This window comes from Lactuca sativa, chromosome 9, assembly GCF_002870075.4.
Source record: "Lactuca sativa cultivar Salinas chromosome 9, Lsat_Salinas_v11, whole genome shotgun sequence".
Taxonomy (NCBI): Eukaryota; Viridiplantae; Streptophyta; class Magnoliopsida; order Asterales; family Asteraceae; genus Lactuca; species Lactuca sativa.
In genome coordinates, this window is record NC_056631.2 from 42,646,249 (window position 1) to 42,662,868 (window position 16,620).

The window sequence follows — 16,620 nt, forward strand, 5'->3', positions numbered from 1 at the left end:
TTACATAGATAGAGTCTTATGCTATATGGAAACTTTATCTTCAAACAATCTCTATCAGAATAAGGAGTGTTACTTTCAACACAATAATTCTTCAACTATCAGGACTTGAATAAGGATTCTAAGGCTATTAGCAAATACACACACTGACAGCCATCAGTAGCAGCTGCAATAGTAGCTTTTGACTCAATAAATCTAACTAACCCAACAATCTCCCCTATCAATGATGTCATCACTAACTATATGAAATAAAGAACTCTTTATAGAATACAAAGTTTACAAAATATTTTAACAAAACTTTACACAAAAAAACCATACATAAGACTTCAAAATGAGATATGATCAGCACCATCTGCATATTCTTCAGCTTCATTGATGATTTCTGGCTTTGCATAAACAAAATCAATATTATCTCTTAACTCCCATCTTCTCTTGTTCATTTCCATAGAAATAAAATATATGGAAATTTATATCAATCTTGACAGACATACAAAGTTCCCTCGGTTTGAACAAGTGAGTAGTAAGGGTTCTTGGAAGATAACTACACCTCATTAAACACATTACTATATTATATCGTAGTAGAATATTCCAAAGACTGAAGAGTCAATAGACTTGTAGCACTCAGGAGGCACACCAACTAGAAGTCTATTATTAATCTGATAAGACCCATATGTAATCAGAGCATTTAATCACTCATCATGGATCTGATGAGCCCTTATTCTTTGCCTTGGAGTTACAGAAGGAGTTGGTCTAGAAGTAACTTGAACAAATTTCATCATTTGAACCTTCTTCGTCATTTTTTTGGCAACAATCCTCAAATCATGATAGAGTTCACTCTTGTATTTTTAAATTATTTCCAAGATCTCTTCTCATTTATTGAATATATACTTAAGTAGCTCAGACACCTGTAGTTGTTCATGTCAAGTATTTGTGGACCCTCGGCTCTAGTAATGTGTAGAGTTAGAATTTTACAATCCTTTGGTTCAGTACACCTAGAATTTATGATCATATCAGCATATACTCTTTTGTGGCAACATCCCCATATTTAGCCTGATTTCCCCTCTGATTGATTTCATTCAATTTCTCTCTTTTCTGAATAACCCCTAAAAAATTCTGAATAGCTTGTTGTTGTTTGAAAATATTTGGAGTCAACAGGTCATTTAATTAACTATGAGCTTGTTGTGATCTTTGGCAATTCCTTTGGCCTCAACTAGATAGACATGTAGATCAGATGCAAAATAAGGGAGGTCATCTTCAACAATAAACTCATTATTTGAAGTATCAACTTCTATATGTATCTTTAAGGTAGAAGGTTGGAGTTCATCATCAAGGCATTTCTTGAAAATAGAGTTAATTAGGACTTGGTCATCACCACTTGATGAGGACTCTTATGATTTAGTTTGCTCCCCTTAGACCGATCCCTATCAAGATAGATAACAATTGTAATGGTTTGATCATTTAGAAAGTCCATATCAAAATTTGTCACCTCATCAACACCAGCATCATTGATATGGCCTTATTTATATTTTAGACCATTTTCTTAATATATTTGATTAAAATGTTATATTTTAAGATATATGATACTTATTAAGATTGAAAATGATTAAATACAGTTAAAATCAGAGCCAATATGCAAAAAGAAGAGAATGGAGTTGAAAAAGACAAAAAAAAAAAAAACGACAAAAGCGTGAAAGATGCATCGAGACCTTTTAAAAGGCGCTTTGTGCCCCTTCAGCAAAACGAAGAATTTTGGATTTCTTTCATGTGCAAGTTTAGATGTTCGTGTGCAATAAGGAACTCGACCACCACACCGTGGTGAGACCTTTACCACGTCGTGGTGTCGCAAAAACTATAAAAAGACGAGATTCTCAACCCTGATTGGTGTGTAGCCTTTGGCAGCCTTGAGCTGCGACTGTTACTTCATTTTTGACATCCAGAAACCTTAAGGGGTCGATTTTGAAGCTAGAGAATTGATTAGAGCAAGGATTTGAATATTCAAGCGTTATTTTGATCGAGATTTCACTTCAGGTTTTCTTGATGATCGTGTCTCATAATCTTTTGGTGATGTTTTTTTGCTCTAGTTTACTGGTTATGGTGTAAAACATTTACTTTCGCTAGATGTAGATGAACCCTCGTTAATATGTTTTGATTTTCTTAGTAGGATTATGTAAGTTTGGTTAATACTTGTCTTCGATTGATTGTTTATCTTTCATGTTAAAGTTATGATTTGTATTACCTATTGTTGAGTTATGTGTAGTTAAGATGACCAATCTAATTAATTAATGTGAATCTTAATTAGTTTATGACCATTAAACTGTTAGGACTGGAGATTGATCAAATCCTAGGGTTAGATAATATTAACTACTAAATTGACTGTGTTAGAGAGTCATAGATATCCATGATATGTGTTTATTTATTGTCATGATAACTGATAAGAATCGTTAGATCGGATCGTTTATAGTTCAAATATATTTAATTAATTAGGTGTTCACTAATTGCATGATATTTGTGCTAGTTGTTCATTAATTATTAGTACTAGAAAACCCGACCAAAATAACTAGTCATATTACAATTTGGTAATCAACTCATTAATTCATTGCACTTCTAATTAATCAAACATAAAAACTTTGGGGATTCAAATTCTAGTGGAAGTACCTTTTATCTATTGTTTTAATTTAGTTCTTTATTTTGTCGTTTAGTTGAGTGGTAAAAACAAGATTAATTTAGTTTAAACAACCCCCATTACTTTTGTTAGATAATAACTTAGCTTTGTATATATTCAAATATATTCTTGTATTTATCACTCCATTACTTTGATTAGATAATAACTTAGCTTTGTATATATTCAGATATATTCTTGTATTTATCTAATAACCTCATTGTTATTAATTTAATTAACAGTTGAATTATTTGATCTAAACCATTCGCGTTTCCTTAATGTTTAACATTATTTCTTACCAAAACTACACTACTATATGATTAGACGTGATAAATTAGGATTTATAAATTTAAAATTAATGCATAAATAACACATCAATCATCATCATCAATCCTCCCTTTGTTAACATCAACAAAAGGTGTAAGTAATAACTAAAGAGGAATGACCAATTAGGTTCACTGCCTAGTATGTGTATTAATTACATGATAAAATAGGATTTATAAATTTAAAATTAGTGCATAAATAACACATAAATTAGTAACTACTAGTAGTAGTTGCTTGTGTATGAGCCTGAGGAGGTTGTTGAGCAGCTAGAGCTTAAGGAGCAAAAGATGGACCAATGTCTCCATTATGGTCCAGGAGAAGGCGTAACTAGGTCTTTGATGGCAACCATCTTTGTATCTATATGATTAATTTTTGAAGGATTGTTTAAGATAATAAATTAACAATAGGGATAAAAGAACTAAAAAAACAAATTACAGCTCTACCACCAACACAATCGAAAGAAGTAAAAGATAAATTACACAATTGCACTTCTCGTATATGGCCAAAGTAACATCCATGGAAAGGACAAACAGGTAAAATCACAGTCGCAAAAAGGAATAAAAAATCTATACACGATATGGTGATACAGCAAGCATATATATTATAATACAGCTTATCATAACTTCCTATAGATAGAATTCAAGACCATCATAACCCCAAAATAAAAAAATAAAAAAAATGTAAATAACTACAATGGAGGAGAATCTTGGTATTTTGCATCAATTTGATGTTCATGAATCACTATTCACTCCAACTATCATCATCATCTTCATCTTCATCACTTCCAGCAAACGCATGGCGTATTGCATTTGCTTTCTCTAAAATGGCAGCCACCCTTAAATTGGTTGAAGGACCTTGAATGATGGGCCTAGTTTGGACAGCTGGCTTCAAGTTGAAGGACTAATGTATAACCAAAAAAATAATTATTATTAATTAATGTGAAGTAAAAAAAGACCCCCATCATTTAAAAGCTGCAATTTTTGTCTTGTCGACATCAGTCTCAGTCTCAGCTGTCTCATTGACATCTGTCCAGTCCAGTCTAGTCTAGTCCTGGTCCCACCTTTTTGGTTGAGACAAAAAGTTACGAATTTTGTCTTATTGATATCAGTCCGAGTCTCAGTCAAATGCATGTCAAACACAGTACAAACTGTTCTGTTGTACCTTAGCGCGTATTTGTTCCAATAAAGTGTCTCTTTCTTCTTCTTTTGGGATTTGAGGCCTTGCTCTTTCTGAAACCTTCCTCAATGGCAATAAAGTGTCTCTTTCCTCTTCTTCTTGGATTTCAGGCCTTGCTCTTTCCGAAACTTTCCTCAACTACAAAAATACAAAAGCAAACATATTTTTCATTTGTTTTTTTTTCTTTTAAATATCATTTCTGTTATATCATTATTAGCTTCAAATCATATCATGTTTGTACCTTGCTTTTGTCATGAGCAGCAACTGCATCAATGAGAGGCGTACGAGGTCTCTGAACTTTCATAGGCCGAATTCCAATTCCATTTGGCCTTTCATCATCATCACCTTCATGAATTGAAGAAACACTCGATTCTTGTCCAGAAGTTGAAACATTTTGAGATTGTTGTTCTTCAACATCAATTGATGGTTTTGGAAGTATGACAATCTGTTCTTCTGCAACTTTTGCTTGCTCGGTGTGTGAAGTGGAAGTGGAAGTAGAAATCTCAGTGTCTTGATGATTATCATGTTGAGAATTAGGGTTTTCTGTAATTTCATTTTGATGTGGTAGTGATGGGGGAGTCATAATTTGAGGAAAAGGTGGTGGGAAGTGGTTTTGTTGTTGATCATCATTGTTGGGAAGCTTTCCCATCCGCCATTGCATAGGTGGAAGAGGCGGCAATGGTGGCATCTCCTCCAGGTTGATTGGAGGTGATAATGGTGGAAGCATGTTGAGTTCAGTAAACACTGGAGCTAATGGATAATTAAAATTAACTTCATCTGAGATGTTTTCATTTCCCAATTGTGGTAAATCTTCCATAGATGATTCTTCATAAACAGGTTCTTGAATTTCGTTGTTTGTAGATTTAGATTCTACAACATCTTGATTGGATTCAAAGTCCAGATCTGGTTGAAGTTGAACATCTCCATTTTCATCGGTTTTTTCAAGAACAGTTAGGTTTTCATCCAAATTTTCATTTGTGGGAATTGAATCAAGAGATTGTATGTTGGAATGATCATAAGCTGCAGAAGGAACTGAGTCTAACTCTGTAGAAACATCTGGTTCCTTCTTTTCACCAGATTCAGAAGGAATGGAATCCAACTCCGGAGTAATAACTGATTCCTGCTTTCCAACAGATTCATCGGAATCATCAATGACTGGACCATTCTCACCATCATCATCAGCATCTTCATCCTTCTCATCAGCAAAAGTCAAAGCTTCAATTTCAGAGTTGAAAGATTCGACTTTTCTCTCATCTAATTCTGTATCTTCACAAGTAGAAAGACTCTTACTTTCATTGTTATCAATTTCATCAGGATTAGTGACTGAATTATTAACTGATTCTTTTTCATCCTCAAGAATAGGAAGATTATTATTATTATTACTATAATTATTATTGTCACTATTGCTATCATCCTTTGATTCTATTTCATCTGAATCCCTATCAGATTTACTCTCAAGAACATCATCTGTTAACTCTTCTTTAAGTAAAGAACAAGTATCAGGAATAAATGATATCTCTTCACTAGGTTTCACTTCCACATCTGCATCACAATTTTCAACTTCTTCCGAGGAGGGAGTGGGACCAGAAGGCTGCTGTTCTTCCACCTGTGAAATTTCAAGGGTAGAATTGGAATTACCATCCTCACTTTGAAGATTAGATGAAGATGGATCATCATTTGTAGAGGCTGCAATGGCTTCTGGATCAATTTGATTGCTTGATGACATTTCACTCAATCCCGATTCTTTGGAACCACTTTCTTCCAAAACTACCCCTTCATCCGAGACTTGGCTAGGCAAAATTCGAGGGCGAAACGGTATTTCGGTAGATGCAAAGGTGACACTACGTGGGGTATTGTCTGTTGAAGTGGTGGAAGTTTCAGAATCTGAAAATGTTTCCATTTTCTTCTTAATTGAGCCATTCTCAATCTCATCACCTGATTGAGAATCTGAAAATTGTGATTGAATCTGTTCTAAATTCGCATCAGAATTAGTTCTAAGTTCAGTTTCCGTTTCGATTTCTGACTCCATTGTAGCAAGGGCATCCACGTAATTTTCTCCCTCACTTACAACATCATCGGATTGATAACCATCAGGAGAAACATCATCCACTTTGTGATTCCCTTCAACAGATATATGCTTCTCTTCTACCTCCTCCTCCTCCTCCTCAATTCCGGAATCGCCCTCGGTTTCGTTTTCCGGAAGCTCCGGAATCATGATTCCGGACATGTTATTCATGTGCTCCATAGAGACTGATTTATCCACACTTGGAGATTCAAATGGGCTTCCATTTTGACTAGGTGAATTGACCATAATACCCTCATCATGTGTTTCAAGCATGGGTCGAACAGGTACTTCATGGACAAGTTTATCCTCAGGTGGAGAAGTTAATAAAGTCTCCATGTAGCCTTTTCCAGTTTCAGTATCGAATGGAAATTTAATTTCTCTTTTCTTTAATTTCACATGACGTGTGGGCTCACTTGTTCCATTTTGCATGCGCTCTTCAAGGAGTAATTGATGAAGTCTACATGTATTACAAATGAAAATGAAAAACTGGAAATTTAATAAAAATCATTCAATGTGAAATAAATATCAAATTAGGGGCATACTTGACATGTGATGGCTGAAAAACATCAGGAGTCTCTCCATTTTTCCATTTTGATCCTTTTTTCTGTTAAAAATATGATTAAATTTGTAAGCAAGAATGATGGTCAAATGCAACATTTCAAAATACTCAAACAGTTTAAATTAAGTAATTAACTCACCTTTGTTTTACGGACATTTTTGCCCCTTTGAGCTTCTGTGTTCCTCATTTCAAACGAAGATGCCTCCACTTTATAAAATGATGGATCCGTGTAACGTTTTAAGCATGCCCCAGCTCCAGCAATATCAAACCTGTTAAAAAAATACATAAGTCAGCAATGTTTGACTTTTTAGATGTCAAAGAATTTACCTTCTAACTTCATTAATGGTTTTATTCTTAGAATAGAGAAAAAAAAATGGCCCACAATATTGATATAATGCATGTTGAATGAGAATAAAAAGGTGAAAAAAGTGAAGTTGCCAAGTTGGGTTTGTAGTACTTTGAAAGGTACAAACAAGCATGAATTTTGAATTCCAATTATGAGGTGGGGGAGGGTATTTAAGGGAATATAAAGTTTCTTACTTGTCTAGAAGAAACAACCGAGGTGGCCCACGAGATTCTTCATAAGAATCCATGACAAATCGAGGTAAATCTCCCCTTGTAATAAGATTTTGCTCTGTTTGCAAATTAGGATGCCAACCAATACCTGTTAACATTAGATGCCTCATTAGAACTTATAAGCTAAAATAGAAGATAAATGAAAAGGTAAAACCAACAACTGTAAGAGAAGAACTGTAACCTGAACTGGAGAAGAATGCTGAATGGCCTGTTTGTGACAAAAATGCCCTTTCAATTGCAGGGAAATCTGATTCAAGCTGTTGAACACGTACCAGTAATCCATGGCCTCTGGTGGCAGTTACCATTACTTCTTCATGCAAACCATGGAAAATCTCTGCTGCAAACCTTCAGAATTGGATGCAAGACTTTTGTTACAACAATATCATATGCCAAGATAGTACCAATGGTGACAATTATAAAACAGATACAAGATTATAAATGATAAGTCTATACTGTCAATTACAAAATTTCTACTTCTCTTGAAAGACTAAGATGTGTGTAATAACTATAGAAGACAAAGGTTTGTTCAAACTGATCAAATGTGATGAATTCAGCACATAATGTCGCTTGTGATTTCGAATTTTAGAAATCTTGAACCCTAAAACACTTACACTCTCTTTTTCATTCATCGAACGCATTATTATTCCCCAGAACAGATCCTTCATATCATCCATTAGATTATACAAAACAGAAATCGGTAATATATGGGCCCAAAAAAACAAAGCCGTAAATTACAGTGTGTTAGCATGAAATCCTAGGTTTAGGATTCGAAGTTAACTTAAGACTGCAAATTCCCTAAAGCTCGATTGCGGAAGTATGAAGTCAATTATCCTAAAAGTCGAAATCTATCCTGGAGAATGCAATTCGATATTTAAAATGATACAGGAGCTGAATCGGTTCAGATACTCATTCGATTCCAAATCCATTTGCACCGATTCAAGCCACAAAATTGGGTAATTTATCAGTCGCTTGAAGCTGGTGGTTCAAATTTGAAACGAAAAAAGCTTCAATTTTGATTGCAGAACTCCAAATTAATTCCCCCAAATAGAAACTAAATGGATTTAACTATGAAATAAATACGAGACAAAACCAGAAGTACTGACTCAGCTAGGTCACCGAGCTGACGGAGAACGCCAACGAGACCGGCCATGGCAACACCTTCAAGTAAAGCTTCAGGGTCATCTTTATCCGCTGCTTTGTACAGCTCTGGATCAGCCAAACTGAACTCATTTCGTATCTGATATCTGCTGAATGGCATTTCTTCTTAATTTCAAAATCAGCTCAACCAAATCTCATCACAATCATAACGAATTTATGTTTGTATATCACACTATCTTGCAACAATTTTCACACAATGCAAAATCTTCGAAAATGTTTGAACCCCAAAAGAGAATTTCTAGAGAGAGAAAGTGGTGAGGGAAATGAGTGGGGGTGTTGAAATGAATGTGAAGGAAAAATACAGAGAGAAATGCAGACGACTCGGTGGTGGGGTGATAGTTTCCCTTAAGCCCTTGTGTATTTGATTAGTTACATATAAACCCCTATAAGTTTGGTTTTTCTGATTTAGGCCCTTGTGCATTTAGAGTTTTTTTTTTCGAATAAAGTTAGTTTTAAGGCGAACAAATTATTCGTGGAACTTTTACTCGTTCTTTAGAAAATGGTCTGTGCAAATACAATTCAGTATAAGCTTTTAAGTTTTCAATATAAGCAATTCCTATTTATAAATTTTTTTTCTAACAGCTTAGTTATATTAAAGTACAAATTATAAGAAGGCAAATAGACAACAAACAGTTAAATTTTTTTGTATGGTAAAATCAATTCTTTTGAAGACTACACTCATAGATTTATAAAACATAAATTCATAGATCTATATGATATAAACATTTGAGGTGTTGAGTATTATATAAACATAAAAAACTTAGCAATTGTATATGACCATGATAGAAAAATGTTTAAACCTTCAAGTAGGTGTCATACAAACTGAAACAAAATAAGGATTTGTTTGATAGTTGTTGATTAAGTTATATGTAATTAATTGAGTCAAACTCGACCTCTTATCTGACTTGGTAAGAGGCATATCAAAGACTATACGACCAAATTATAGGTTTTTAATTGTGGTATCAAACAGTTTGAATATGACCAAACAGACCCGGCCTCTTACCAGACTGAGTAAAAGCATATCAAACAACCCCTAAGTCATTTGAGTTAAATAAGGTTTGGGTTATTTGGTTCGACTAACCAAGGAATGATACTCTTATTTCGTTTGGGTTCGTTTAATATTCTTTTTAGTCGGGTTAATCAAATAATCAGAACAAGACATCATATTAATATTTTTAAATGTGATTATTAAAGATTAATAATTTTGAAACCCAAATTTGTGTTTTATTTCATTTCATATACTTTTTTTGGATTACATATCAAGTCCGACATTACGGTTACAACTTTATAAAAACAAACTATTCCAAAATAAAACTAATAAATGGATAAATTTGGTCAAAATATAAATCCCTAATACTTACTAAAGTATTGTTTGATTTAGGTGTTATTTGTTTTTTCTGAGCCAAAATGTTTGCAGTCTGCGGACTATATTTGTAGACCTCTGTAGTAGAATAGGTGGACCAAACATCTGCAGTTTGAAAAAAAAAGATTGTTTGTTTTTATCTGCAGGCTACTAAAATAAACTAAAATCTAAATAAGCTGATTTTTTAAACTTTACAGTAATTTTTAAATATTTTTATGACTTTATTATAAATAATTAACAAATCTAGATCAACTTTTATGTATTATTGTATAAAAAGTGAAAATAAAAATAATACGAATTATCGTATATATTTGATAAAAACCAACAATTTTAGTCACAAAGTTATATATAAACATTGTAATTAAGAATCAAAGAATTTGATATATAAATGGGTTGAAATAAACTTTGATTTTTTTCAATTAAAAACGTACCATAAATATTTTTCCAAGAAATTGACGATATTGTATTAAATAATGTTTTATAAAATTTGGAACAAAAAAAAAATATAAGAATATATTATGATTTTTTTTCATATTTATATAAACAACTTTAACGACATTATTGTATTAAATCTTTATTTATAAATTTGTCAAAAATATCATGTTTGTATCGTCGAACCTTTTTTTAAAGTATTGTAATTATTTTTTTTCAAATTGTTTATCATTAATAAAGTTGAAATAAATATAAATTATAAAGAAACTAAAAAGAATAAAGATATATGTGTTTTTTTAAGCTAGAAGATGTCGGAAGATATTAGAAAACTGTGGTCCACATCTGCGTCACGAAGATGACGCACAAACATTTTTAGGTATGTAGTCTTCAAAAAAACAAACAATCTGCGAATGCTAATAACTGCGCGTGGTCTGCACGACACAGACAGAAGAGCCCAAGAAGATCTGCAGATAAAAAACAAAGAACACCTTAGTGACCAAATTAATGATATCTATAACACCAAAAAAACATAAGATGAACAAAAATTCATTACCATGACAGTATCATTAGTATTGTCACCTACCCACCAGAACCGGAACACACCAAGACACAAATTCATTACCATGACAGTATCATTAGTATTGTCACCTACCCACCAGAACCGGAACACGACCTAGTGCACCCTAATAAATATAAAAAGGTAGGGGGCAATGGTAATTACAAGACAAATTTTTGTGACAATATTCGATAAACCTTTTTTCTCCAAAAGTTAACAAGGAAATGGGTTTTTAAAATATTTATGATATAAAAATATACAAGGTTATATCAACAGCAATTATAATACATTGATCAAACATTATATTCTTTGGTTATAAAAGACAAAAAGTGTTTTTTTAATAACTTTTCATATGGAACTCTAAAAGGCACTTTTGAAGCACCATTTATTACTTCAAATGTTTCCATCAACAACTTTTTGTGCTGTCTTCCAAATACCATAGAAGTCTTCAACACACAATGTAATTTTATTAAAAAGTAGGGGGTAGAATGGATAAAGCCTTCAACATATTAGTTAATATAAAAATAGCTCAACAGATTATGGTCCTTAAAATACTCTGGAATAAATTGAGGAAAGGCATTGAGGAGAATAAATTGCTCGGGGTGCGTAGAGAACACATATCGGGGGCGCTTCCTGTATTTCCGGTTAAAGGAATGTAATTGCAGTTTCTTTTTTCATTTTAGATTATTAAAATAGTTAGATGTATATATTTATACAATTATGCTTTACTTTTTATAGATTTAAGTTGTTGATATAAATACATGAATCATCTATCGAACTATATCATTGAATTTTGAAAATAAAAAGAAATTGATATCTAAATCAATTGATCATGTCGTTTTTTTATGTGGAGTCAACTTAGAAGCTGTGTAAGATAATCATCCTCAACAAAAATGTGCTTTAGTTTTTTTTAAGGATATTATCACTATAGCCCTACAAACTATCATATTTTGATTTAAAATGTATCTAATTCTTTTTTTTCTTGTTAGTCTTAGGTGTCTAAAATATGAAAAAGTTGTTAGAAAACGTTATTCCTAAAGAAAAAAAGTTGAAGGGGTATACTGATTGCATTGATGAGTTGTCATCCATATTGGCTCTTTGGTCAATTGAGTTGGTTCACATGAAAGTGATGTGGCTTCAAGCGTAAGGTATTTCAAAAACACATTCATTCCAAGTTTGCAACCACGAAACCATTGTTCACCTCCCCACCACCGTTCATCTTCTTCCAACTTAACTTTCACACCACCACCATTCATCTTCCTCTAACCCATCTCCCACCATGGCCATCGTTCACCTATCACCACTCCCACCAAACCTAAACAGATTCATGAGCATAACTAAACCAAAATCAAATTCATGACCAAACCAAAAAAAAAATCATAAATCAACAAAATCATATTCATGATCAAACAAAACCAAAATCATATTCATAACTAAAAATAGCAAAATCACCACCATGACCAAACCAAAATCAACAAAATAAATAAAATAAAGGCATGCCTTCATAACTAAAACCCACTCAAATTTGCCTTTTAGTCTTTTTATAGGGTTCAAAGAAAACAAAATCCCCTCTTTTTAAACGTGTTTCACCATCGAACATGTTGTTTGTGTTCACCATAACCCTTTATCACACGTGATAGCGAGAACAAACTCAATAGTTGGTTGCCTCCTGAGTCATTTTCCCTTTACTCATGTACAGAAAATCTCACATCATCTCATGCTCATATTAATGACTTTATGAGATTCATTCTTGTTTCTCTTAAAAACATAACGCACGAAAGAACATTATTCATACATTTACAACTTTGTAATACACTTGAATATTTATTAGGGGAATCTTGATTAAGCGGGTGCATTTCATAATTGCATTTACATTTCTAATCAAATGATTTATTGTATCATGGATTCAGGACCAGTCTACAAATGATTGGAATCACAAGTGTTGTGATTTTTTTAGTTTACTTGGCTTTAAGATCGAATTCATGGGATAAGATACAACATCAATATGTACATGATCATGCAACTTTTGCAGACACATCATCATAATATTCCTTTTAGATAAACGTTTATGTTGATAAAGATACCTCTCATACACAGGCATATCCTTTTGTAGAGAGTTGTTGACAGCTAACCATAGTAAGCATAGCATATACCATGTTTTAACGAAACTACCCCTCCAAAACGATCTTCATGTACGTTATGGCCTAAGAAGGTTGCAGTCTTTGATGCTTTTGCAGCTTTAATTTCATCTAACTTTTTAGGGAAAATGGCCCAGGAAGGTAATCAATTGTTGAGTTTGTTCTCATTTGGTCTCTTTCCTTTTTTTGTACTCAATATACCATCGAAATTGTTGTTTGTGTTCACCACAACCCTTTGACCGGCTATCACAAGTGATAGTTGGTCAAAAGGGTTATGGTGAACACAAACAACAAGTTCGATGGTATATTGATGTGACATCCCCATTTTCACGGCCAGAAAAGACCGATTTTGTTTATGCTTTATAAAAATCAGAGTATTTCCTTTAATAAAAAAGTTGCGGAATTTGTTCCCATAAAAACATGATAAATACGTTGTCAAAGCATTTCCGAAGAAATGTGTTTTTATTCATTTTAAAACATTTGGGATGTCATCGTCAATACAGAAACATAAGCATAAATAGAACTTACATTCTTTTACACTAGTGATCTACATCTCTTTTAAATCTCTCAGTGTAAAGTAGCTTCATATGGACACATATGATACAAATAAGCTTGAGTGGGTCAAGTTGGGAAACCTGGTGAGTACATAAGGTTTTCAACCCACAATAATATAATTATTATGTTTAAACATCAAACAATCAACCCAATTACTCATCCCCATTATCTTCTTTACTCTTAATGATCTACCCTAAGAATCAGCTATTTCTTGTTCATTTATTCCTAAGGATCATCCTAAGGAAACGGCACGAAGTCCATCGTTGCCAATGACACAGTTGTCAAGCATAGCTACTAATTTTATCACTTAGGCGCATCTGCCAGAATTGTGACATTCCTTATGAGGCGCATTTGTCGGTATTGTCCTTTAGGCGCATCTACCGAGGTTATGATGCTCTTTATTAGGCGCTTCTGTCGGTAAAGTCCTTTAGGCGCATCTGCCAGGGTATCTTATTTATTGACAATATCGTTTTCGAGAGTCCACTCACAATACAATTCAATGGGTTTTTAGAGTACACCGGTGAACACATCGTTCACAACACCTACAGGTTGCGAGCCTGCTAGTGTTCCATTGGACTGTCTAGAATAGTCTGTGGTTTTCATCCATACTCTGCTAGATGACGGGGCCAATATTTGGGAAAAAGGCTTCTCACATCGTTCACCTCTCACCCTTACCTCATGGTCTATATTACCTCTCAACTTATCGTCAAAATCATATTTCATCTACCCATGTTTTACCCAGCATATTATATAGATATAAATACGTATACAGTTTAAATCATATAAAACTTGTATAAAATCGTTCATCCAACATAGATAGCAAGTATACAGATAATATGCACACATAGCATGTAGTTTATATAAAATGCTTCATATCTATGTGTAAGATGAAAGTAACTATGCACTCACCTGTAAAGGTGGTGACTCGGTACTCGGACAACACTTCGTTTACTTAAAACAACTTCCTTGGACAAAACCTAATATCATTACCACTAGAGTTTAGTCTAATGTTAAGAGAGACTAATTAATAGTCTTGCTATTATTACTATTATATAAGTGTTAAAACAATACTCTCCACCCACTATGTACAGACATGGGCCAGACATGGAACACCGGTGGACAGGATCATTTTGGCATATAGCACTTTTGAAATCCAACAACCCACGCAGCCCTTCAAACCAGATTTCCCGTACCGCGAGTGGTTAAAAAGATATTATAATGACACTTATATAACTCATAATAATAGTCTAAATATTTATTATAAGGTCCTAATAATATTACTATATTGAAACATAAGCTATACTAAAGATAGGTTAGGCGTAGCTCACTTACAACGGGTTTTTCTTAAAACCGGGCTCCACTGGAGCAGCGTCCCCGAGCCAAAAGACTCTTTTCTCGGAGTCATCGGGCGCTCTAGGGCTTCCGCCTCATGTTACGGAGGTTCCCTAGGCTTTTTAGGGGGTTTCAGGGCTATAGAGAGGTTCTAGAGAGAGAAGGAAGTGATGGGAGGTGTGAGGAATGAATAGGGCTTCACATCTTATTTATAGGGGGCTGGAGGAAGATTCACGTCGTGAATTTCTTGATGTTCAAGTCGTGAGTGAGCTTGGGCTCCAATTCTGAGTCAGGTGCTGACACGTGGCATCGCACACATGGTGGAAATTAGTCGATTTTCAAAAACTCATAACTTTCACATACAAGCTCCGTTTTCGATGTTCTTTATATCCACGCGTAGGTAAAAATAAGATCTACAACTTTAATTTTGATATCGTCGGCTAATTCTCGACCGATCTTAAATTTAACAGCACGAGGAGATTATACTGTTAAATGTCCGCGTAAAATTCATAACTTCTACAAACAGACTCCGTTTTCGTTTGTCTTTTTATCGTTCAGTTCCTATTAATGAGATCTTTAATTCTCATTTAGGTCGCGTAGGCCAAAAACTGCTCGAACCAAAATTCGAGTTTCGGGTTATACACTGCTAAGCCGAATCTTAAAAAAATCATAATTTCCTCATACGAAGTCAGATTTGGGCGTTCTTTTTATGGACGCTCTCAGTTTAAAGTATACTATAACTTTCGTTTAGATAAATAAGGCCAAAAAACCCTCTAACTTAAATTCACTATTTTACGTTTCCCGGTGTCGTGTTGGTTTTGCCGCGAAACTTTGACGGGCCATAACTTCTTCGTTATAACTCGGATTTTGGTGTTCTTTATATGTACGGAGCCCTTGTAACATATACTACCACTTGGTTAAGATTATTCCTTCTAAATAATCTTCCATCAAAAACTCATTTTTGATGCTCATTGTCTCTAAATTGACTAGCCCAGATCTATGGACGTTACAATTGAGTACAAAAAAAAAAGGAAAGTGACCAAATGAGAACAAACACAACAATTAGTTACCTCCAAATCCATCTTCCCTTTATTGGTGAAACGGGAAATAAAGATGGTGGTTCCCCTTTTTGATAGGTAAAACGAAAATTTAAAGTAGTAGAATGAAAAAAATTAGAGACCTTTAAAACTAGAACTTGATGGTTTGTAAGGCTCCAGTGATATTATCCCTGTCTTTTAATCAATATTTGATGATAGAGATAAAATTTGAAAAAAAGTTTGTTGTGCTCTTTGTATATTGTGGATCATCCATATGTTAGGTCTTCTTAGCATCTAAACGTATGATCATGGCAACGATATAATACAAAATCTTATGTGTTCATGCAACCTAAGGATCTAAGTTTCATGTTATTACTGCTACCCTATGAAAGCATAAAGAATGAAGAACTATATACCTCTCTTGTAGCTAGTGACCTTCGAGCTTAAGATCTTGTGTGTGCCACCTTGTTTGGATGTAAGGATCCAAACCAAAATTCCTCTCTTGGTTTACACCCAATGAAATCAAAAGAGTAGAATAAAAACAACTATGAGAAGGGCCAAACTTACAAGGAATTCGTCCACTATAGAGGGATAAAGAAGTATGGCGAATTTGTCATGCCAATGTTGTAACATCCCAAAAATTTAGAGAAAAAATCATTTTTAAATTCATTCCAATCATACGATAATCATATC

The 16,620-nt window shown here is 33.8% G+C and overlaps 1 protein-coding gene across 1 annotated transcript; it reads right to left on the reverse strand.

The window, feature by feature from the left end:
- Nucleotides 1–3,440: 3,440 nt before the first annotated feature.
- LOC111898225 (protein SCAR4) lies at nucleotides 3,441–8,806 on the reverse strand. Its single transcript, XM_023894155.3, has 8 exons — nucleotides 8,460–8,806; nucleotides 7,538–7,701; nucleotides 7,321–7,444; nucleotides 6,920–7,049; nucleotides 6,764–6,825; nucleotides 4,398–6,678; nucleotides 4,142–4,294; nucleotides 3,441–3,880 (listed from the first exon to the last, which is right to left on the reverse strand). The coding sequence occupies exons 1-8, from the start codon at nucleotides 8,612–8,614 to the stop codon at nucleotides 3,722–3,724; spliced, it is 3,228 nt and encodes a 1,075-aa protein (XP_023749923.1). The 5' UTR covers nucleotides 8,615–8,806; the 3' UTR covers nucleotides 3,441–3,721.
- Nucleotides 8,807–16,620: the final 7,814 nt, after the last annotated feature.